We start from the raw sequence: 26,305 nt of genomic DNA, 5'->3' as shown, positions 1-26,305 counted from the left end.
TCAGAACATACGCGACTTTATGGTAATTTATTTTATAAATGGGACCATTATTTTCCAAAAAGAATATTATGACATTAGAAATTAGACTTTAAACTAGTGACTGGAAGCAGAAAGTATTCATGACCATGTTTATTAAGGTAATACAGTCTAGGTGAAGTTGGGCCCAAATACATGGGCCTCTATGGAGCTATGGGGCTTTTTGGGTCCAGTCCAGCGCCACAACAGGCCATTATATGAACTTTCAGGAAGTCCCGATTTCAAAAGAGGCTTCACGAAATATCTGGCTGACTGCCCCCCTGGCCTATACCTGTACACAAATCGGAACAATAAAGAAATCTTGAACTTTGATCCATGATGTGTTTGACATGACGCTGTGTAAATTTAAATGGATTTTGGTTCATTTGTGTTGCTCTGAAAGTGATCACAATCATATTGTTCACCACTGTCATCATTATAGTTGTGGTGTTGACTGTTGACTCCACCATCCACTTGAGTGAGAATTATATTTGGATGCACATTTAATGATCGTTATAGTTATCACACCTAGACTTTATTTATCAATGTTTCCAGGCTGAACCATAGCTCACCCCAGATGCAATAGTTTACACAATATCCTTGTACTTCTTTCCGCTGGAAAGATAATATAACAGTAAAACACTTAACACCTGCCAGCAGATCGTAATACAGTTACATAACGTAGAAGTCAGTTAAAGTTATTGTCTATTGATGTGGAATGGCATGTCTTTGAGGGAACACAGGATGGATCATAGTCGAGGCTGTTGACAGCACTTTTTACACAGGATGGATCATAGTCGAGGCTGTTGACAGCACTTTTTACATTAAAAACTATACTGGATTTTGCAACTGCCCTCGGTTGGAAAAGATCAGTGCTTGACAATGTGATCCTGACTAAAATTAATCTATAGCTTCAAATTGTGGCCTCATTCAAAATGAAATGGAACTGTAACACAGTGTCCTACCACAGAGCATGGTGGTACAGTCTACCAGACTGTGGATCCAGGCTGTCGTAGAGTAGTCTCTGTCAAACTGCAGCTGGAACTCCACAAAGAAAATGGACACACATCTAGAAGGATGGCGAGAGAGGGACGGAGTGGGGTTAAGACCTTTATTAATCCCATTTGACATTTTTTCACAATAAAGGCGCTAGAGTGCCAAGCAGAAAATGGAGATTTTACTCTAAGAAGCCCCGCCTTCCATTTTCCCCCAAAACCGTGAGGTGAAATGTTACATTACTATCTCGCGCTAATAAGTCTGATCTCTTTTTAGAAGCGTTAATATTCCAAACGAGAAATTAGGACAGTACATCGGCGTACTGATCAAAACCATGGACAGCTAGATTTGTCGGCCGTAAACAAGGAAGTGAATGGCTGTGCGTGCACGCAAAACAGTTCCGGGACGGACGAGTAAGACGTTGCCTAGCAAAGGCCGTTGTCAAAAAATTGATTTTAGCGTCCACATTTTATATAATTCAAAATGACCTAAAGACATGTCCTGGGCCTCCTACGGGTGTAATTATGAAGACATGTGGACACGTCTTGGGCATCATAAGAATAGTTTTATGGGACAAAATTATAAATGAACTAGAAAAAGTGCCCATTCTGGGCACAGGTCTCCACCAGGAGGATATGAGTGTGTGTGATGTTCGGCAAAATGTTTAGGAGTAATATACATGACTACAGACATCATGTGTACGGATTTGTGTGAGATTTGGATGAAATCTGTGTGACTAACATAAACAATGTGTTTTGCAGAAATCGGCCTCATGGTGGCGCTATAACCGGAAGATGTGGAGGGATGCAGGGAAAATGTTTTTCCATGGCCTCTAGGGATTGCGCATACAAGTTGTATACAGATCGATGCAGTTATAGGTAAAAACAGGAATTGCCCTGTTATAGCTCCACCGTGAAGCTGATTTGGAAAACAATGAGTGGCATGTCGTCCTCGGCCTAGTGGAAATTTCACAGAAATTGCACACTGTGTTTGTGATTTGTGGCATTTTGTTCTAAACGGACCAATCATGTGAGCTTTGGAAGCCAATCTTAGCCAATCAGGATGGAAGATGGGAAATGGTGCAGATCCATGTTAATCACATGACTATGGAGATAGTGTGTACCGAATTGTGTGATGTATGGTTAAATTGTGTACGAGTAATCTACAAAAATGTGTTTTGCCTAAATTGGCCTCATGGTGGCGCTATAACAGGCCGTTGAAGAATATTTGGGGCAGAGGTTCGTCGTTGGCATCCAGGGAGTGTGTGTGCAAAGTTTGGCATGGATTGGGCCAACAGTAGCTGGTAACGGACGGACAGAAGGACGGACAGAAGGACGGACACACGGACGGAGTGCAAAACATACTCTCTCCCCATGCCTTCGGCCTGGTGGAGACCATTATATAATGACATGGGTGCGGTAATAACTGTTTTGCCCTTGACCAAGTATTTCATGGTCAATTATGTAACAGTAGAAGATTTAACACTGCTAAAGCTCATGGCATGTACCCAAAGCACATGTTGATGCTCCAAAAGAGGTGCTCAGAGGTGCAGTCACAAGACAGTGGGTTCGATAGCTCCTGGGTGTGACTGTATCTACTTAAGAGGCAGAGAAACATTACATTGGAAGTCACATTGCTATAAACATACGATTGTCCAATCACCTGGTAACGGCCCGTGTGCAGATGGTGACAAGGAAGCAGCCAGCTACAATCATCCAGCCCCACCCTCCGTCTGGTGGGGCCACACCCCTCGAGGACCCTCTGTCTCCTTTCGTCTTCTGGTCCATGGTAACTGCCATCACACCGACCAATCACAGGGCAGATCAGCATCAGTAGCTACACCCCTAGATACATAGAAACGTCAGGTCGTCAGGGACTCAATCACTTCCTTCATTCCTGATGTCAGACCAGCCAGTCCTTGATAGTAACACCTATAGTAGGTAGCCCTAGGCTGTTACTATCAAGGACTGTCTACCTACTTAGAATGTGCCATGTTCACTCTAGCTCTATTTCACTCTATTTAGCTGCAGCACATTTAGCTGCAGATGCCACACTGGCTTGTCTCTGTTTCACTTTAGTTCCCTGGGAGGTTTGGACATTGATCACTCTCTGCTAGCCTGTTGTTTTACATTTATCAGGGATTAGTGATGGGAACACGATCCAACATTAAATGCATCTCATAGATCATTTATAATATTTTTTCCTTAATGTTGTTCCGTCAAACATGTTGTGTGACTGAAATGGCCATTTCACTCTAATTTGTTTATACCACGATTTTTGCAACCAATTATTTTCACCCAGTGTCAATAATCAAATGTAATCCTGGGCGCTACACTCTACACTCCCTCTGAACCTGGGGAGAGCAACGGACTGACCTCATGCTCCTTTCTATGCATGAGGAGTCCAAGCCGCTTCTTTTCAGCTGACAGAGGGGAGTTTCCCTGGTTGGAAGGAACACGTTATTCCAACCAGTTCCTTTCCCCTCCATCAGGCGCCCGGCTGGCCAGGCGAGGCAGTGTAGAGAGAACAGGATTACTGTATGTTTTTTGTGAGGGTACCTACTACCTATCTTAGGGAACACAAGGAGAACATGCAAACTCCACAAAGTCAATCCATATGGTCTCATGCAGTTCAAGTTCAATGGCTATAGCCCCATGTTTAGGGCTGTCACAATCATTACAATTTACTTACTTTACATTGCTGATCTACAGCGGATCTGGTATCACCACTATTTAGGACGTTTTTGAATATGTATTAACATTTGTCAACATTTAAAAATATACATATGGCAATTATTCTGACAATTATTCCAAAAATAATTGCGATTAGGCGATTATGGAATTGTGACAGATGACACTGTTGTGTTTCCTCTGTAGTGTCAATAGCCTGAGCCAACGGAGGCCAGACATCAGCCCTCTAAGTAACAATAGAGCATGGCCCTTGGACCATGTGCTATGATAGCACTGGGTAAAGAAAAGACTTGTTGTTGGTGGTGGGAACAAGTGTGTGTGTGTGTGTGTGTGTGTGTGTGTGTGTGTGTGTGTGTGTGTGTGTGTGTGTGTGTGTGTGTGTGTGTGTGTGTGTGTGTGTGTGTGTGGGTGTGTGGGTGCGTGCGTGCGCATGTGTGTATGTGTTTGCGCCGCGCGTGTGTCTGTGTGTGTGTGCTACTACACATGCCTATGCCTATGTGTGTCTGGATCCTATCGCCACAGATACACTATGTACAGAAAGCAAACAATGGCTGGGATTCACCAATCAGCACACAAGAAAGTTCTGGTGAGACAGCAGATGTGGCCCCACGTACTAATGACCAAAACATGCACCAGTTATAAAGTGTTGTGTTTTTCTGTTAATTGATTTAACAGCCGCTGACATGGCATGGCTATTCATTTGTTAATTTTGTCTTTTTAGATGTTACATTATTTTATCCCATACTGTATTTCTCCAATAATTTATCTCCTTGTTCCTGGATTAGTACAGTACAGTGTGGTAGTTATTGCATTAGTCCACCACTGCACGTCTCTGACAGTACAAACTTAAAGATGGAGTGCCACAATTTTAGTTTTTGTTTCCAGTTTTTCATGTGTCTATGTCTCTATGAGGTGACAGTACTTCATTAGACACCCTGGAGTCATTGTTATGTACAATGATGTATTCCCTTTGTATTTAGGGTTTCTTCCTGGAGGATGAACCCTTGACAGTCAAACGTGCCAATGAAAAAAAACAGTAATAGTAACATCACATTATCAGCCCCTCCCCTAACCCCTCCCCCTTTATCATACAACTACAGCTGTGGGTGCTGCTTAAGTTCAGGTGGATCACCACCCATCACCACCCACCAGGAAAACCAGGCATACTTAATGAACTGGCCACATAAAAACTACATTTTAACAACCTACCATTGTGTGGCACATCTATGCACGAAATGTCTATGTTCTGTGTGCGGCCTAGAGGGCATCTGAGCATGTGCAACACCATACCTCTTACACCATGTGTCCTTTGGGATACCGGGCCATGTTTACACATTGCTGACACAAAAAATGTGAATATAGATGATAATAAAGATAATGTTTGGTTTTGTTCCTTTCATTTATCGAGCAATGAATATATCTGTAGTACCACTGTTTGTTAAATCCACTTTGAGACTCAGGGAGAATGTTTTCTGACAGAGCCTATTAGCCGAAAACAGAGCTAGAGTTTTCCCAGTGGTGGACAAGAGGGAAATGCCACTGTAATTTCTGCAATCTGGCTATCAACATAAAAAAAAACTTTTTTTAAGAGCCTGGACCTCTATCAGCCACCAACCCAGACAAATACTCTATCCCAAACTATCTCTGTTGGCAATACCAGAATGGACAGTGTAGATCATGTCACATAGCCTCCTCCTGTCACATAGCCTCCTATCCAACAAAGCTGACATTGATGATGAAACACACCACCACCTCAGTTGTGTCAGTGGGGAAGTATTTTGAGGACAGCCAACACCAGGCAGTCTTAAGATAAGAAAAGTAAGCCTTGCCGAGCCATGAAGCCCATAGGTAAGGATCAGCTGTTTCTGTAGAGTGAGGCAGCTTTATGTACAAGTACACCCCCTGGACATGATGTACAGTACAAGTACACGCCTTGGATATGACGCTAGTATATGTCGCAGGGACTTACCCCTAATCCAACCCTTGATGTTGAGTGCCAAGCAGGGAGGTACTGGGTCCCATTTTTCAGAGTCTTTGGTATGACCCGGCTGGGAATCAAACCTTGACCTCCTAGTCCCACGGCGGACAATAATTATAACCACAAGGCCACTGAGCTGGTCAAGATAAGATAAGATAATCCATTATTGATCCCTGCAGGAGGGTCACAGAGTCACAGCAGCAAGAGCAGTGAGAACTAGAAATGCACTCTGTCGAGCTGCCAACTTTCACTTCGCACACAGTTGGCCATGAATGGCCTACTTGTGGGCGAGCAGAGCACACAGCTTATCTCTGACATACGCAGAAAGCTGCCAACATACGATCTGATTGGCTGAGCGACGCCACCAAAACACACAAACCCTGATTGGATTGGCCAAGCAACTCCACCAAAGACAATACACAATCCCTGATTAGCCGAGCGTGTCACCAAAAATTCACAACCCCCGATTGGCTGAAGCAGTCACGGACATACGCAACCGAAAACAGTACTTGCGCCGCTCTGCTCATGCAAGTAATGAAACACAGGAAAGCTACAGGTAAGAGTAAGAGGATGAAATAAATAAATGAATGAATGAATGAAAGGATGAATACTTAATGTACAGTCTATCTATAAATATAAATGTACAGTGGAAATATTAATGAATATGTATCGGCAGTGAATAGTATATGAATGAATATACACTATCAACTGTGAGTATAGGCCTATATGGGTGGATTTATGCATGGCCTATTAACAGTCTCCCAACACTGGATATATATCATATCCAGACTATCAACAATAAATATATATGGGGTTTCCCCAGTGGCTCATCTGGTAGAGCCCATACCATTAAGGTGTGTTCAAAGTCAACCTGAGCCCCTTGCTGCATGTCCGTCTGCATCTCTTTCCTGTTCCTCTGCATCTCATTCTTCTACATTCTGTAATTGTGTAGACTTCTTGTAAATTAACTTAAGTAATGCAGATGTTTAACAATAATATAACTCATATGGGTCCATTTGGTTTCATTTTACACTCTCAAGAGTTAAAGATCTATATGGGTCCATTTGGTTACCAACTCTCCATCATTTAGCTGGGGACCACCTGGAACCCCCTCAAGGACCACTGATCCCCCCCATGTATGTTTGTATGTCGGGGTATGTATGGTGGTCCCTTATTGGCAGGTGATTGTGACGTAACTACGTTTCAAGGTTGGTATAATGTCAATTACGGGTCTAAAGGATTTAGCACATTTAAACACAGTACCACATGGTCCTATCACAGCCACATAACACAAATCTTAATATGAATAATTAGATAGATATAAAACAATAAAATACATTATGTAGTGTACACATAATGTACAAAAGTACAATCAAGTTAATCAGTGTACTCATAAAGTTAATCAGTGCAGTCATAAAGAACATAATTTTTTGGCAGAGTTTAAACTTTAAAGTGAGAAAGAAGGCCTTGCGAGTCTATTGGCTCGCATTTTGACTTGAGTGATCTGTTGCGTAGCTTACGCAGCAACACATTTTTTCACAGAAATGGCGCCCTTTTCACATTGACCTATTATAGCGCCACCAGGAGGCCACAACCTGACCTGTGCCCTGAGGGGCACTTTTTCTAGTTATGTTTTTTTTATGGTCTGTCAACATACCGGTACAACGGTATGTACAACCATAAAACATATTTATTTGTCTACTCTAGTCTAGACAAACACATAGACTATGTTATAAAGTTTAAGTTGTGCTCCCACTCTCTCTCTCTACCCTCTGTCTCTCTGCACAGTCTGCAGTACCAACACTGAGTATGGATGGATATTTAATGGATATACACAGGCTATCAACAATGAATATATGGGGGCACCCCGAGCCCATACCATTAACGCTTAGTCCTTGCACAGCTGGCCCGTGTTCGAATCAGACCCTTTGCTGCACATCCTTCTGCATCTCTTTCCTCTTCCCTGTCTCTATCACATACATAAAGGCTTGAAAAGAACATAGAACATGGGGAACATAGAACCTGGGGAACAAAGGGATGACCCCTTGAAGGGGACACCCTCCCAAAACAATATGTAAGAATCTACATATACCTACGACTTTACGTATAAAAGATTTAAACCTGACACGGCTAATTGGTGCATTAAAACACAGCAGATGGTACTAGAACAGCCGCTGCCACACAACACAAAATCTAATAAAGAAATAAATGAATAGATATAAACAATAAAATACATAATGTACTGTACATTATGTACAAAAGTACAGAGTTAATCAGTAGGCTACACTAATAAAAAATAATCTGTGCAGTCAAAGATTATCAATTAGTGTGAGTGAGTTCATGTTTTGAGTGACTTGTTATGTAATTTAGTTATTATCTAGCTCTGGACCATAGCGTAGAAGTCCTTAGCGCTATGGACCAGAGCTAGTTATTTTACCAGTAGATCACAAAGGCTAAAATATTATAAATAAAGATCACAAAACTACTCATCTTTTTGTCATCTGCCACTTGAATTAAGGTAACTTGATTGATTGACATCAAGAAGGGCCTGTCAGCTCCCTTTACAGCTTCTACAGTATAGGCAAACCCCCACAATGCAATGCTTTGTTTTCAAGAGTGTTGTGGTCAAACATCAGTAGCATTACAACATTATATTAAACATGTGTGAGGCAAAGAACCCCAAACCCCTACCACGTCCATACAGAACGGGATGAAGACAATTTCCCCCCACTATTTCACAATCTAAGTGCGTTTGTCTTACGTGTAATGCCTGTGCCGCTATTCCAATGACCCGCAGATTTAAAAAATGATAGATGGGTAGATGAACTGGTTATTTTAAAAGTAGCTAAGTCAAAAAAAGTGTGGGCACTCCTGGTCTACTCTAGACAAACAAATAGGTTATTACGTTTTGTAGGTTGTAGGCTACAGGTGCTGTGCTGTGCTCTCTCACTCCCTCTCTGCATGTCTCTGTGTCTCTCTCTCTCTCTCTCTGTCTCTCTCTCTCTCTAACCACCACACAACCACATAAATCAGTCAGTGTGAAGGATTTCCCTCCCTAATCTAAAGTAAAACACTCCAGCACATAAACGTAAAGTGAGCTCATTCATGATGGAAATAAGCAGCATAGCAGGGACCTGTTTTAGCCAGGAGACCTATCTATTTGCTGATGAATGAATAATTGTATTTGATGATAATAAAGCACTTCCACACACTGCAACAAAGTGTGTGTGTGTGTGTGTGTGTGTGTGTGTGTGTGTGTGTGTGTGTGTGTGTGTGTGTGTGTGTGTGTGTGTGTGTGTGTGTGTGTGTGTGCGCCATTTCCATTGTGGTTCTTTATTGGATCTTTACTGTTGTCTGCAGACTTTCTTTTTGAGTGGTGCATTGCACACCGCTCCAATGACTTTGTATGTCCTATAGGTCTGTATGTCTGTTTAGGTTAGGGTATGAACTGCAATACCGGTGACCTAAAGTGGCCCTGTTGAGCAGCCTACAGGCCCATTCATACTGAGCACTATAACAAGTAAAGTCTAACAACTAACAATAAAAATAAAAATGTACCGTACAGTACAGTAACTATCACAATAAAGGTACAGAACTTTGCACCGCTCATGCATGACAGTGCAGTATGTAGGCTTATTGCACTTAAGACCTTGCTTTAACCACATTAAGGGCCACACATTGGACCTCATTCTGTCCCACGGCCTAACTATTTCCTCCATTGTTTTGTGCCCCCTCTCTACATCCATTTCCGACCATATTCCCATTTCACCAGGCCGAAGGCATGGGGAGAGAGTATGTTTTGCACTCAGTCTGTCTGTTCGTGTGTCCCTGTGTGTCCCTGTGTGTGTGTGTGTGTGTGTGTGTGTGTGTGTGTGTGTGTGTGTGTGTGTGTGTGTGTGTCCGTCCATCTGTGAACAGCTATAAATCTGCTCTTTATAGCGTCACCAGGAGTCACTCATGGTGGCGCTACAACAGGCCATGCCGCGTCACACACACACACACACACACACACACACACACACACACACACACACACACACACACAAAACATGATTATATTACTCGTAAATATTTTGCCAAACATCACACACAGTACTCCTATCCTCCTGGTGGAGACCTGTGCCCAGAAGGGCACTTTTTCTAGTCTCTATTCCCTGCTCCGAGCTCATATCACCTGCCCCCGTGCCATAAAACCCTCTACCTCTTCACAATTTTAGATTTTAGATTTTTGATGCCTCACCACGCCGCACCCCTGATGACGGTGGTGACCTCAGCGTCTACGTACTATATTTTAGGTTTAACCTCACGTGCACTGACATTTTGAACCTTGTTGCCCCCCTCAGGACCACGCACTAAGGCACTTTCAGAACCATGGCTCAACGACTCAACCCGTGCTCTCAGACGAGCATGCAGGCGAGCCGAAAGGAAATGGCTCTCTGATAAACTACATATCTTTTGGATTACCAGAAAGCTGTCAAACCGAATATTTTTCCATTTTAGTCTAAAAAAACTGTCACAAACCCCAATTTATTTTTAATGCATTCGACTCCCTTATGAATCCCCGCACTACATCTTTTTTGCCATCATCCACTCTCTGTGAGCCCATACCTGCATTGCCCATGCCCCTGCTCCATCCCTACGTCATCCACCCCTCGACAAGTTCAATCCAATATCCCTCTCAGCACTATCTGACATAGTTAACCACCTTCGGCCCACAAACTGCCCGTCGGACAGTATCCCCTCTCGGCTCCTCAAGGATATTTTTAGTTCAGTCATTTGTCATTGTTCTATGTAATGTTTAATAGTCTCAAATACAAATAGTCACTGTGTTTCTGCCCTGCCAAGAACAAAACAGAGCGATTGCTCCTCTAAGCCACAAGGGGGCAATATACTCCAGTGAGTCAGCATGTTTCTGCCAGTCAGGCAATGAGGAAACCAGTACATCCTGTATATGGTGATTGTGCATATAAGCTGGACAACATGTGTCTCACTCATTTTTGTGTGTTTAACTGTCTTGTTGCAGGTGAGATATAAGAGAGTGGGTTAATTTAGACATACTGTATAAAGTAGCTGAACAGGGGATATGTGATAGTGGGAAAAGGTAGCCGTGTGTCTCCACAATGTTTTAGAGTACTGTCTGTAGTCAGGTTTTGCTTAGCAGCTTAGCAGTTTAGCTAATAGCTAGCAGCTAATGCTAACTGTGATAGTGACTGCAGGAGGCCCCAAGCTACTACTGTCTGTCTGATGTTATTGATAATAATTCCAACTCACTGTGATAGTAATATGCTATTGTGGAAACAGAACTATTTGGTGTCATGTATTTTTGTTATTTTGTTTAAACTGAATATGATGTTATTATGTATTATTTTGTTATGTCCAGTGAGTCAGCATGTTTCTGCCAGTCAGGCAATGAGGAAACCAGTACATCCTGGATATGGTGATTGTGCATATAAACTGGACAACATGTGTCTCACTCATTTTTGTGTGTTTTACTGTCTTGTTGCAGTTCCTTGATGTCCAGTAAAACGGTCATAAAATCAAACCACACTGATATGGACTCATTCATTGAAGTGTGTAACAAAAATTGGTGGCAGCGGTGGGATCAGCGGTGCTACTGAGACGCAGTGAGGGATCACAGACTCAACACACAACAGACCATGGAGTTGGAACAACTGCACGATCGGCTGAGTGAGATCCTGGTGAAGTTGAAGTTCGAGCAGCTACAAGAGGTGTGTGTGTCAAGTAAAATCCCAGCTGAGAAAGCGACCAAAAAGCACACGCTGATCAGAACAATAAGTGAAGCAGTCGATGGAATCATCGAAATTGAAGATGAGGAAGTGGCACATGCATTCTTGGACCGTTTAATAGCATGTGCTGAAGACAAAACACAGAGAGATGACCAAGCACAGCGTGAAGGGGAAAAGGCCAGTCAAGACGCTGCAGCATTGGCCAGTCTACGAGGACAATATGCAGACCTGCAGCTCAGCTTCCAGGCCTCTACAAAAAGATTGGAGGAGGAAATGGCGAGGCTGACAAACAGCATGAACTATCCCAGCCAGGGGCCCAGTCCGCTAACTACCTCGTCAGCAATACAGCCACCTGAGGTAACTATACGCAGGGAATTTAGAATTAATGGCCAAATTGGGGAAAAGGGTCAGAAAGACAAGTTGTCATATATAACTTGACCCATCAAATTGAAATGGGACGGAAAAGAAATCACTGTGAGGCTGAAATTATTGAGGCTGTGGTCAGAGCCATTAGCCCAGGTCTAAGCCTCCGTGATATGCTAGAGCTCAAAACAGACCTCACCCTTCCCCAGCTCCGTACAATTCTAAAGGGCCAAAGAGGATAGCTCCACAGATCTCTATCACAGGCTGATAAATATCACTCAAGAGCAGAACGAGTCCCCACAGAACTTCTTATTCAGGGCAATTGAGCTCAAAGAGAGACTCCTGGCTGCATCAAGAGAACCAGGCGATGATGAACAGTACAGTCCTGCATTGATACAGAAGAAGTTCCAGAGAGCTGTGGGTACAGGGTTAGTTAATGATAATGTCAAATATCAGATCAAAAGCTGCCTCGATGATCCCACAGTGACTGATGATGTTCTGATTGCTAAAACCAATGAAGCCGCCAGCCTGGAGTCGGAGAGACAGCAAAAATTCAGAAAGAGCAGCAGAGAAGCTAAAGTGAGGGAAGTAAGAGCCGAAGTGCAACCAGTACAAGAAGCGTCAGTTGGAGCAGTGGGTGGGCGTGAACAGTCATCCTTCATACCTACCAAAGACAAAATGGCTAGAACACAACAAACAGTGACTCACAAAGAATCAGAGCTCCATGAGATCATCAAACAATTAAAAGAGGAAGTCGCTGAAATAAAGGGTGCCATGCAAGAGTCACACAGGCCGTCCCCCCAGCACCGTCCCATTAGGAAACAGGGCTGCAGAGACTGTCAGGACAAGAACAGAGGGGAAGAGTGTGACCATTGTTTCAAATGTGGACATAGTGGCCACTTGTCCAGAGGATGTAGGATCCGGAACAAGCCCACAGACAGGTCAGAGCAGGTCCATATGTCATCTAACACTGTAACACCCCTCCCATCCCCCTCAGTTACAGAATCTAGCCAGAGTCAGCACCCAAAAGATGTCTACAAGCTAATCACCGACAGCATTCAACATCTAGAGGCAAAATTGGCAGCTAACACACAAGACAAGAGAAATGAAGTCGTCTGTGTCAGTCTCCTCTCCCCAAAACGAAGAGCAAAGTTACTTAACCTGATTGGAAAGAAATACACCATCACTTGCCAGTTGGATGGAGTGAAGACCAGAGCGTTGTGGGACACTGGGTCACAGGTATGTCTCATGAATGAGAAATGGAGACAACAAAATATGCCCCATACCACAGTTAGGAGTATATCGGAGATCCTGGGGCCTGGTACGTTAGATGGGAGGGCAGTAAACCAGACATCAATCCCTTTCTCTGGGTGGGTTGAAATCAAGTTCAAGTTACCTACAGAAGAGGCCACACTGTTCGAGCTTTTAGTGCCAGTTTTAGTAGCTCAGGAAGATGGGGTGGCGGAGGAGCCAATCATTGGGTTCAACGTGATTGAATATCTGTTGGAGAGAGGCATAGAACCACCACATGTGGTAACAGAGGCAGTCAGCACAGCATTCTCCTTTGATTGTAAGAAAGCTGAAGTTTTTGTAAAAGTGATGAAGAGTGGAGAAGACAGACTAGGAGAACGCACAGTGAAAGCAGGGAGAGAGCTCACAACTATTCCAGCTGGTCAGACAAAAGCTATTAAGTGTAGTGTGAGAGCAGGTCCACTCCCTGATTGCCAGGATGTCCTGGTCGAGCCAGATGTCCATCTCCAGTTGCCAGAGGGGTTGGAGTTCAAGGAGAGTGTAGTGAGTCTACAGCGAGGTCCCTGGTCCCGCATCACCATCCCTGTCATGAATAACACAGCACATGACATCTTATTGCCTCCAAGAACTGTACTCGGGCAAACTCAGATGATCAAAACTGTGTACCCAGCTGACACAAGACCAGTCGAAATAATTCAGACTCAAACAATGATACTCACCACTAACCAAACATTGACAGGAGAACAGAGGACGGAAACGGAAAACAGGAAAAGCGCTGGCAGTGAAGACGTCTGGGACCCTCCTGTCCCCCTTGATCACCTTCCCCTAGAACAACAACAGGAAGTGAGACAGCTACTGAGGGAAGAGAGAAATGCATTATCTCGTGATGACTATGATGTGGGGACCATAGTCTCACTACAGCTCCAGATTCGTCTCAATGACCCCATACCGGTAAAGCGAACCTATATCTCAGTACCAAAACCACTCCATAAAGAGGTGACCTGTTAAACAGGGGGTGGATAGCTAAGTCAAAATCTCCCTATTCCAGTCCCATTGTATGTGTGCGAAAAAAGGATGGGAATCTCCGCCTGTGTTGTGACTACAGGGAGCTAAATAAGAAGTCAATCCCTGACCGTCATCCAATACCACGCATACAAGACATGCTCAACACCTTAAAGGGAAGCGCCTGGTTTTCGGTCCTTGACCAAGAAAGCCTATCACCAGGGTTTCATGGAGGAGTCAAGCCGCCCTCTCACTGCATTTATTACACCATGGGGACTCTACGAGTGGGTGAGAATTCCCTTTGGATTATCATCAGCTCCTGCAGAGTTCCAGAGGTCAATGGAAGAGTGCCTGGTGGGACTGCGTGATGAGATATGCCTCCCTTACTTGGATGACAACTTGATTCACTCTCAGACATTCGAAAACCACTTAAATGACCTGAGAAAAGTCCTGCAGCGTTACCAGAGCCATGGAGTGAAATTGACATCAAGAAAATGTGAGCTCTTCAAAAATCAGGTGAGATTCCTGGGGAGGATGTTTACCGAAGATGGTCATACGATGGACCCTGCAGACATTGCCCCAGTCCAGTCTTTAAAACAGAGAACTCCCACCACCATTGGAGAAGTGAGAAAACTATTAGGATTTATTTCATACTATAGAAACTACATAGCAAACTTCTCACGTATCGCAAAGCCTCTGTATGACCTCCTCTCCACAGAAAAGGCAGTGAAAGAGAAACAAAAACGAAGAAAATCAGACAAAAGAACAAGCAAAGGGGGCCAGTTGCCATCGTCTCACCCCATTCAGTGGTCAGCTGAACATCAAAAGGTACTCTGTCAGCTAATTGACTTTCTCTCCCAGCCACCCGTTTTAGGATATCCTGACTACGAGCAGCCATTTATCCTACACTGCGATGCGTCACAAGAGGGGCTGGGGGCCGTGATTTACCAGAGGCATCAGGGAAAGCTGGTTGTGATCGCATACGGGTCCAGGACTCTAACTGCCCCTGAGAAAAACTACCACCTTCATTCAGGCAAGCTGGAGTTCCTGGCCCTTAAGTGGGCCATATGTGAGAGGTTCAGGGACTATCTTTACTATTCTCCACCATTTATAGCCTACACTGACAACAACCCACTCACATACGTGCTCACTACAGCCAAGTTGAATGCCACCACCCACAGGTGGGTAGCTGAACTCGCCGACTTCCAGTTCTCCATTAAATACCGACCAGGCCGAGCCAACAGGGATGCTGATGGTCTCTCATGCATGCCATTGGATATAGAACAGGCTCTGGCCATTCAGATGCATGAAAGTGAGCCCTGGCTGTGTCCTCTGACCATCTCAACAGTGTTAGCAGAAGAGAATGAGGAAGTGAGGATGTCAGGGTTGGAGCTCACAAAAACATCTCTGAAACAGGCACAAGAGGAGGATCCTGTAATTGGAGAAGTGCGGAAGTATGTCATCTCAAACCACTGGCCGAAAGGTGGAAAACAAGCCAGTAACAAAGACATTTCTGCCCTGGTAAGAGAAAAACAGAAACTGCACATTAATGATGATGGTTTATTGTACAGAAAGACGGCCAGCCGGTCACAGCTTCTCCTGCCTAAGAAGTTCCATGGGCTGATGTATAAAGAATTACATGAAGACATGGGCCACCTAGGGGTAGAGAGGGTCCTGACACTCGTCCGAGACCGTTTCTACTGGCCTCACATGCAGAGAGACGTAGAGCATCAAATAACACAGGTGTGCAGCTGTCTGAAGAACAAACGTCCAAACAGGCCAACCAGAGCTCCCCTCGTCAACATAACTACCACATATCCATTCGAGCTTGTCTCCATTGATTTCTTACATCTGGAGAAATGTAAAGGAGGGTTTGAGTATATCCTTGTTGTGATGGACCACTTCACACGGTTTGCCCAGGACAAATCTGCCAAAACAGCTGCAGACAAGATCTATGGTGATTTTATGTTGAAATTTGGATTTTGTACGAGGCTCCACCATGACATGGGTAAGGAGTTTGAGAATAAACTGTTTGCCAAGCTGGGAGAATACAGTGGAGTAAAGAGGTCCAGAACCACGCCATATCACCCACAGGGAAATGGCCAGGTCGAAAGATTCAATAGGACATTGCTGGCCATGCTCAGAAACCTCCCAGAGACAGCCAAAACAGATTGGAAAGCATCCCTGGCCAAAGTGGTCCACGCTTATAATTGTACCCGCAGCGAGGCCACTGGGTATGCACCCTACTTTCTCTTGTTTGGACGGAATCCCAGGCTCCCTATTGATCTGATGTTTGGCCTCATGGCAAAAGACCAAAGCTCATCACCCAGAGGCTATGCTGAAAAATGGAGAGCTCGAATGGATGATGCTTACAAGCTGGCCTCAGCCACAGCCTACAAAGAGGGCAGAAGAGGGAAAGCTCTGTATGACAGGAAAGCCTATGGTGCAGAGTTGTATCCTGGATGCAGAGTGCTTATCCGAAAGCTTTCTGAAAGAGGCGGGCCAGGAAAACTGAGGTCATATTGGGAAGATCAAGTACACATTGTGTTGAGAAAACAGCAAGACAGTCCAGTGTATGAGCTCAAGCCAGAGAATGGAAAGGGCCGTATTCGAGTCATGCATAGGAACCTTTTGCTGCCATGTGAATTCCTGCCAGTGGAGAATGTGGACCCCTGTACGGAAAAAAGAAGGAAAAAAAGAAAAGCAACTCACAGGGACAAGAGAACCCAGAACAAGAACACAGTTCAGAGGATGAGGAAGAATGGAGAGGAATCATCGGATGGAAAGCAGACGACAGAGAACAGGTGGAACAGCATCTGAAAACAGAGCATCAGCAGCCAGATGTCTATCCAGAGGAGGACCTGGATGGAGAGGATGATGCAGAGTACCAGCTGGACAGACAGGAAGAAGAGAATGATACACAAAGCCCTGAGAGGTCATCAGATCATCAGTCTGCCGAGTCTGCATGCAGTGCCAGTGACCAAGACGATGATGACCTTGATCAATCACCTGTCCGAGAGAACCGATATCCTTTGAGACAGAGAAATGTTTACTTATCATAGGTTAGGGATGCCCACGGTGTCACATGATTGAATAGATTGATTTAACACAGATATTAAGTACTGAGATTTGAGGATTAAGTGATTTTAGTTAGGTTAAGAAAGTTATTTTTTGTGTTTATACTGAAGTGACCCACTATGACTACAGTCTACTGCATGTTGAATTACATAGGAAGTTTTCGCTACAGTATGTAAAAGTACTTTACTCAGAGATGATGCAGATATACCCATTCTCGTGATGGAAGTGGCAGTGGAATGTCATTGTGCACCATGACACCTTCTGCAAACATAAGGCATTAAGAGGAGCTACAGTAATGCATCTTCAAGTTCTTGGACTGTTTCTGACTCCTACTTGGTTATACTCTTCCTAGATGCAAGGCATAAATACAACATGTGGACTGATGATCGTAATGTCGGGACGCCATTTCATTTTGGAGGGGAGAGTGTAGGATAAGCCAAAGCCACCCCCTATTTTTTGGTTGTTTATTTAATTATAATTCATATTCTACTCAAGTTCATAATGCAGTTAATGACATTACAAGTCAAATAGTTAAAAAGATAAAAGTTCATGCATAAGTGTATTTCATTTTGTCATTGTTCTATGTAATGTTTAATAGTCTCAAATACAAATAGTCACTGTGTTTCTGCCCTGCCAAGAACAAAACAGAGCGATTGCTCCTCTAAGCCACAAGGGGGCAATATACTCCAGTGAGTCAGCATGTTTCTGCCAGTCAGGCAATGAGGAAACCAGTACATCCTGTATATGGTGATTGTGCATTATAAGCTGGACAACATGTGTCTCACTCATTTTTGTGTGTTTAACTGTCTTGTTGCAGGTGAGATATAAGAGAGTGGGTTAATTTAGACATAGGCCTACTGTATAAAGTAGCTGAACAGGGTATATGTGATAGTGGGAAAAGGTAGCCGTGTGTCTCCACAATGTTTTAGAGTACTGTCTGTAGTCAGGTTTTGCTTAGCAGCTTAGCTAATAGCTAGCAGCTAATGCTAACTCTGTGATAGTGACTGCAGGAGGCCCCAAGCTACTACTGTCTGTCTGATGTTATTGATAATAATTCCAACTCACTGTGATAGTAATATGCTATTGTGGAAACAGAACTATTTGGTGTCATGTATTTTTGTTATTTTGTTTAAACTGAATATGATGTTATGTATTATTTTGTTATGTTTCTGCCAGTCAGGCAATGAGGAAACCAGTACATCCTGGATATGGTGATTGTGCATATAAGCTGGACAACATGTGTCTCACTCATTTTTGTGTGTTTAACTGTCTTGTTGCAGTTCCTTGATGCCCAGTAAAATGGTCATAAAATCAAACCACACTGATATGGACTCATTCATTGAAGTGTGTAACAAAAATGCACAACTGCAACCGTTTTTAACCATGCATGGCATCCATGAAAAGTACCAATCCGGTTTCAAACCAGGTCATAGCACCGAAACGGCAATCTTAAGAGTTTTTAATGACCTTCTTTTAACTGTGGATTCTGGCAGCCCAGCAGTCCTGGTGCTACTTGACCTGACGGCCGTTTTCGACACGGTCGACCACAAGATTTTACTTTCACGCCTCGAACACTGGGTAGGAATCACTGGCACCGCATTAAACTGGTTCCAGTCATATTTAACTGACAGGAGCTTTTCGGTTCAACTTGGTGAATGTTCATCTACCAAGGCCCCACTCACCTGTGGAGTCCCCCAGGGCTCGATCCTGGGTCCGATCCTGTTTTTATTGTATATACTGCCTCTTGGGGAGATCATATCCAAACACATCTCCTTTCACTGTTTTGCCGACGACATCCAAATATACCTATACCCCTCAAGCCAAACAACAACACAGATCCACTACAGTTACTGCAGGACTGTCTGGCAGATATTAAATCCTGGATGGCCTCAAATTTTCTCAACCTCAACAATAGCAAGACAGAAAAGATCACATTCGGCCTTGATTCTTCCACCCCTCCCGCCGATATTCTAGGTCCCCTCAGTTCATTCACACACTCCTCGGTCAAAAACCTCGGGGTCACTTTTGATTTAGCCTTCAAACTGGACAAACAGGTTAGCTCGGTGGTCAAAACCAGCTTTTTCCACCTTCGGCTCTTAGCCAAGGTTAAACCCTACCTCTCCCATAATGACCTGGAAAGGGTTATAGACGCCTTTATTTCATCCAGACTGGATTACTGTAACTCCCTATATGTCGGTATTGACCAATCATTGCTCAGCCGCTTACAGCTGATCCAAAATGCCGCTGCCCGTCTCCTCACTGGAACTAAGAAGCGAGAGAACATCACTCCAGTCCTAGCCTCGCTCCATTGGCTCCCGGTTCGATTCCGCATTGATTTTAAGATTTTAATGTATGTTTTTAAAATTCGAAATGGGTTAGCACCCTCATCCCTTGCAGACCTTATCTCAAATTACAACCCACCTAGGGCTTTGAGGTCGGCCGACCAGCTCAAACTAGACGTCATAGTGACCAACAAAAGATCCAAGGGTAATAGCCTTCGTGGCGTCTTGCCCCCAGACTCTGGAACACTTTGCCCTTTCACATCAGAGCTGCCCCACTTCTTCTCCCTGGCTTTTAATGTCAGTTGAGGTAGCCCTGTTCCCTTTACTAGTGCAATAGTCTGCTTTGTTTGCTCCTTTGTATTGTCTGCTTATATTGTATAGTTTAGCTTTCATTTCTTCTAAATGCCTGTTTGTTTTCATGTTTTCATGTTTAAATTGTACTGTTTTGTTCTTTGCTTCTTTTGAACCTGATTGATTGATTGATTGAAATATTTATTAACAGTTTGTAGAATTTACAGTACATTTTAAGCACAAACTCAATACAAAGACTGTCAACTGTGAGTGGACGACCCAATTAAGCATTACACTTGTTTACAACAGGGTCCACATTGTTCAATTCATCAAAACATTTAAAGACATACAAACATTTAGAGACATACAAATAGACATTTCTATGTAGCTAAATTCATCATATGGGAAGCAAAAAAGGGAAAAGATACAATATACAGTGAGGGAAAATGGGGTGGGGGGGGTGGGGGGGATTCAGATTTTACAGAGGCCAGTTTCGAATTGCAGCCATCCGTAGGTGCCCTTTGAGAGCGGTTTTGAAGGAGTCAAGGGATTCACATGTCTTAATGACTGTTGGTAGGGCGTTCCACATTTTGGTGGCATAGGAGCGAAAAGAATTTAGTCCCTTGTTTGTGCCGAATCTGGGTTGTACATGGTTTGTTGCACTCCCTCTGGTGTTGTGGGTGTGGACTTCGTTTACATTAAGGAAGTATTTAGACAGGTACATGGGTATCTTGGTGGTGTATCGAATCTTGTGGACCAGACCCATTGCAAGATGCTGTACTCTGTCGACGACCCTAAGCCATCCCAGCCTGTCAAAGTGGGCAGGGGTGAGGTGGGTTCGGGGGGTGAGGCCAAGTAGGAGCCTGACCAGTTTGTTTTGGGAGGTCTGGAGCCTTGTTTTAAGGGCCTTTGAGGTGCTGTGGTACCAAGAGGTGGATGCATAGTCAAAGAAACCTTGTACGAGGGCTCCTGTTAAGGTCTTCAAGGTGTTTTTGCTGACCAGTGAGGAGATCCTGTAAAGGAATCTTGTTCTTTGATTGACTTTTTTGATTACGTTGGTGGCCATCTTATCACCGGAAAGATTGGCCTCCAGGATGGAACCTAGGTAGGTAATTTGATCTTTTCGTGTGATAATATTGTCACCCACTCTAACCAAGAAGCCATCTGCCTTGCTGAGATTACTATTTGATCCGAAGAGGATGGATTCAGTTTTTCCCAGGTGTAAGGATAGTTTGTTATCAGCGAGCCAGGTGCAGATTCTACCGAGTTCAGAGCTGAGGGTCTTTTCAACCTGCAGTTTGTTCCTGTCCGAGACCAGCAGTGCTGAGTCATCTGCGAACAGGAACAAGTTGCAGTCACAAGCTGAAGTCATGTCATTAACATATATTAGGAACAGTAAAGGCCCTAGTATGCTTCCTTGTGGGACGCCACAGCTCACTGGGAGGGGAGGGGACAGTGTTCCGTTCACCTCCACCATCTGTTCTCTCCCCTCCAGGTAGGATTGCATCCAGCTCACTGATGTGCTATCAAAACCAATAGCTTTAAGCTTGTTAACCAGTATGGAGTGGTTCACGGTGTCAAAAGCCTTTTGGAGGTCCAGCATGACCATGCCGCAGTATTTTCCAGCGTCCACCTCGTGTTTGATGTGGTCGCTCAAATAGAGGAGGCATGTGTCAGTGGAGTGGGATGTTCTGAAGCCAGATTGGAACTCGTACAGCAATTTATTAGTGGCAAGATACTTTTCAACCTGTTCATAGACTATTTTTTCCATCACTTTCGAGATGGAGCTTAGAATAGAAATAGGTCGGTAGTTGCCGGGTTCTAATTTACTCCCTTTTTTGTACAAGGGGGTTACTTTGGCCAGTTTAAAATCTTGGGGGACCTGTCCCTGTTTGATGGAGAGGTTAACTATGTGGGTGATGACTGGAGCTATGGAAAAGGCTGAGTCTCTGAGAAATTTGGAGGGGATATTGTCATGGCCAGTGGCTTTGTGGGGTTGGAGGGCACTCAGTTTTTTAAGTACCTCCTCGGTTGTTACCATTGCCATTTTGAAATCATCTTTACAAACACCAAGGTTTTTGTAGAAGGCTTTGATGTGCTCTACACCAAAACGCCCAGAGTGGGAGGGCAGTTTGCTAACCAGCTTTGTTGCAATGTTTGTAAAGAAGATGTTCAGGTGGTTGGCTACATCAAGCTTGTCAGTGATGAGGGTGTTATTCGATTTGATGTTTATGTTAGTAAACCTGGTTTTTAGTTTCTGACCACAGCCTAGTTGGTTGTTTAGTAACTTCCAGAGTTCCCGAGGATTGTTTTTGATTTCCTCGGCTTTATCATTGATAAAGTTACATTTGGCAGATTTGGTCATGGCAATTACACCGTTTCTTAGCTTGTTACACTGGGTTTTTAGGTTGCACAGTTTGGTTTGGAGATTACTGTCGAAGCGCTTGGCTAGCATGGACTTGCATTTAAGAAGTTCAGAGCATTTGTTGTCTCTGGCTTTCATTGCAGTCAGAATGTCCGAATTCATCCATGGCTCCGAGCGGGTTTTGACCCTGATGGTTCTCAAAGGAGCCATGATGTTTAGTACTGATGTAAATTTGGTTTTAAAGCCAAGCCATGCTTCTTCGACTAGTGAGCTCCTGAGCACATCGGACCAATCCAGACTCTCCAGTTCAAGGTTAAAGGCCTCACTAGAGTAGGTTTTGAGGTCCCTAGATATGACTGTTTTGTGACAGTCATACTTTAGTTTTTGTATTTTGCGGGTACAGAAAATCATAAAATGATCACTGAGCCCACATACAATAACCCCTTTCTTGGAGATTCTGGATTTGTCCGAGGTCAGAATGAGATCAATGACAGTTTGAGTAGAATCACACACTCTTGTGGGTTGGGTAATTAGCTGACTGACACCGTGCAGATCACAAAAACGACTAAATGACTTAAACACAGGTGCTTCCTTACGAAGCATATCCGTATTGTAGTCGCCAATCAGGATTTTCTCTACACAATCCTCCCCAGCCAAGCACCCCTCAAGTATATCATAGAAACCATTCTGATCGGGCGGTCTATAGACGGTGCCAACTAATACTGATTTAGCATTTTTGAAAATTAATTCAACCCACACAGTTTCAATTTCATCATGCTGTAAGTCAGTACGAGTAACATATTCAGTGTCTTTGTGAATATACATGCACACGCCACCACCATGCCTGTTTCTGTCGTTCCTAATGATAGTATAGTGTTCTATTTCTATCTCTGGATCCTTGGTGGATTGGTCCAGCTTTGTCTCAGAGAAACACAGGATATTTGCCTTACCGTTTTGAAAGAGATGCCTGATTTCAGCCAGTTTAGGGCTGAGGCTATTTACATTCAAATGGAACAGGTGAAGGCCTTTGGTTGCGACGATTGTGTTAATTTCGTCGGTGATGAAGTAGTCTGAGGTGTGACTGGGGATGGGCGGTGGAATGTCCGTGGCTGAAGTGTGAGTGGGGAGGGGCGGTGGAATGTGGGGGGGGGCGCCGTTGAACCTGGTAATGCCTGTAGTCAGATCCATCCTTATGGTGGCCGTGTTGACTGTAGACAGTGATACTGGGTCCGCGGCTGGGGTGGGGGAGGGTGGTGGTCCATTGTCCTCAGTGGCCCTGGATTGACTGGGGGTGTGGGGGAGGGGGGGATGTTCCTCGATGATCGCTGCCGTTGGGTCGGTCCCAGCAAACAAGACGCCTGCAGCGGTATCCCGCGCCGATCTTGAAGTTGCGTCCGTGGACCATTCCGTGGTGGAGGCGGCGCTCTGGAGGGCGTGGAAGCCGTGGTGCGTAGCGATGGAAACGGTCGCTGTTTGCGGAAGCAACTGTTGCTGCTGTAAGTGCAGCCTCGCTTGTGAACGAGTAATCGGTCCAGGGTTGAAATGGACATCTCCCGACAGTAGCAAGCAAAGAATAATCACAGTTCTGCGATCCATTTTGCCAGCCGGGGGCTTGTACTTGCGACTCGGATCTGCTGTTAACAATGCGTGGATCGCCGCCGAACCAAAAGACATGTGTTTACATTCCAAACCATCCAGGAGGAAAAAATCGCTGTGAAACTCCTCCGCTACGTCTCCATAACGTTCCATCTCTTCTTGGTGTAAACTCCATGTTGAATCAAAGAATGCGTCCGTAATCCATAGGATGAAGAAAAGGTAAAACGCGGAAAAAGTTGAGAACATAGCTACCGGTATGCGTTAATTGCCTTGGCTGGAGAGAGCTCCTGGGAATGCGACTGCTCAGGTCGAGTGTCGAGTGTCGAGTGTGATGTACAGCACTTTGGTTGACCTGGTCATTTAAAATGTGCTATATAAATAAAGTTGAGTTGAGTTGAGTTAACCAGGGGATTTGCCTTAGCTTAATATTGTAATAGCCTAATCATAATAGGCCTATAAGCACAAGGGATCTCATGATTGCTACATGCTGACAGTAACTGGCTGCACTAAACAACTAACAAACTCAATTTTAACCAGAGGGTCAATATGTCAATGTTGTTCTAGATAGACTTCATCTACTACATAACTGTTATGTATAGGCTAGATATGAAATATATCTAGAACAGTGACATATTTAATTGACCGATAGGCCTATATTATCCCGCTTGGGGAAATCAGTATGTTATGTCATAACATTCAGAAGGCTATGCCACCCACATAATATCATTAATTGGAATTAGAAGTACAGTCTTAATGTGTTGGGCAACTGTTCCTTTTTAAGACGATTCTAAGAAATCTCCTAATTCTAGGGGCCCCATGGTTTGCTGCCTCTAGCTGCCTCTGTTAGCTTCCTCAGACCAGATAAGCTGCTGAAAGAAAAAATAAGGGAAAACGCAGATAACAAAATATTGACCGACAAGACACTGTAGACTATAAAGACATATGGAGTTAAACAAAACAAATACTACTACTAGGCCTACTGATACTACTATATACTCACATCAGATCAGCTTCCACGGCGCTCTGCACGTCCTTCTCCAGTCAGCTCGCAGTTCAACTTTCAAGACGCACGGGATAAAGTTGCTCTGTTGTTGTTGTTGTTATTGTTGACGACGCTGCTGTCCTCACTGGCCCCATCCTCCTCCTTGCTCGCTGTGAGGGGAAGAAAGGGAAGTCCACGGAGCTGCCGCTCACGCCACGCAGCCTCCCTCCGGGCACAGAGACTCGGAGTGAGCACTGAGCAGTGAAGTGGAGGAGGAGAGACAGAGAGAAGTGGAAGGATGACGACGAGAGGGTAATGGAGGTGGGCGCGGTTTGCGTATAGACCTAGCGTAGTTAAAGAAGCGCACCTGGTGACCCGAGCCTGTTCACATAACTTCGCCTTGTTGTCCACGCCTGGCTTCTCCATCACATCAACCTGTCCTGTTAATAGCAGGTGTAATAAATAACTGAACCAGTTAAGTGTGGCTATAAATTCTTTATTTGCCGCGCAGCTCACAACAGTTCCATATTAGTACTCATGAGAAGAATCCTTTCCTTGTGAGCTTGTATTTTCGGAAGCGATTTTAGGAATGAAAATAGTGTCAGTGTTGTTGTTGACACTTGACAGTGTTGTTTAACTGCTAATTTGCAGCCAATGCCATTGACGTGATCTGCTCTGACTCACTGCTCTGTTGCATGTTTTATTTTTATATTATTATTAATTTATTTATGTATTATTTATTTATTAATCCATATTCGTTCAAAAACATATTTTCATTTGTTTAAAACTGTGCTGTCCTCTCATCTTGAGACTACCTGTTCATGTTTTCATTAATCATCATTGTAACAGATCCATGATGCAATGATCCATGTGTTATGTCTACGTTATGTCCATGTTATGTGTAGGCCTAATGTTGTTTTGTAGCAGTTGTTTATTTTTGTTAGTTTTTTATGTATTGTGTTGTTTTGTTTTGTTTGTTTGTCTAGTTGAAAAAAAGTGTCTTTATGTATTTATTTTGTGAATTGAGGACCCCCTTGAAAACGAGATGGTTCATCTCAAGGGATTGTTCCTCATAAAGAATTTCAGACTATCATTAGCCTATTATTGTTATTTGTTTATTATTAGCCTATTATTATTATTCACTATAAATTTGCTTTCTGACAGTTGAAAATGGAAAAGTGTTTCAATGTGTCAAAACAATGCAGACATTCTTCTCATACCATCATCTTCTCCACTGACTGACTCTCTTCTCTTCCAAACAAGGCTATTCAAGGGTATTTTCTATCTAGGCTTAGGCTACTGTATATGTCTACTGCCTGTAGGGAATACCTTGATTTTTATTTTGTATTTGGGATGTCTATTCAAAAAGTGGGCTAGTGTAGGCCTATGGCATTGGTAGGCCGTCTACTAATGAAAATAAATTCCATTTGTAATGTCCTTTGTTTCCTTGTGGACCTGTCTGTCAAGCCCTTTGAGACTGTGCCATGATTAAGAGGGCTATACAAATATACTTTCGAGTTGAGTATTGTTGTCTGCAGCTGTCGTTTATCTTTTGGCATGGCCGTAATAATAGCCCTAATTATGCAGGCCTATATTATTAGCCTCAAACTATTTCCCAGCCGTACCTTACTGTTAATAACTTTAAAATACATACACATCAAAATCCATA

At 43.8% G+C, this 26,305-nt stretch overlaps 1 protein-coding gene across 1 annotated transcript in view; it reads right to left on the bottom strand.

The window, feature by feature from the left end:
- LOC310865770 (monocarboxylate transporter 12-B-like) overlaps nt 1-24,861 on the bottom strand; it is a 29,781-nt gene extending 4,920 nt beyond the window's left edge. Inside the window, exons 1-3 of the mRNA XM_083774978.1 lie at nt 24,655-24,861; nt 2,674-2,855; nt 981-1,084 (exon numbers count right to left, since the gene is read on the bottom strand). Of these exons, the coding sequence (XP_083631104.1) occupies nt 981-1,084; nt 2,674-2,810 (241 nt within the window). The 5' untranslated portion in view covers nt 2,811-2,855; nt 24,655-24,861. The remainder of the gene's footprint in view (nt 1-980; nt 1,085-2,673; nt 2,856-24,654) is intronic.
- Between the last annotated feature and the right edge of the window lie 1,444 nt (nt 24,862-26,305).

This window comes from Protomyctophum parallelum, assembly GCF_964188405.1.
Source record: "Protomyctophum parallelum genome assembly, chromosome: 10".
Classification (NCBI taxonomy): Eukaryota; Metazoa; Chordata; class Actinopteri; order Myctophiformes; family Myctophidae; genus Protomyctophum; species Protomyctophum parallelum.
Note: the sequence above shows the minus strand (reverse complement) of the source record. Positions and strands in the feature narration are given on the sequence as shown.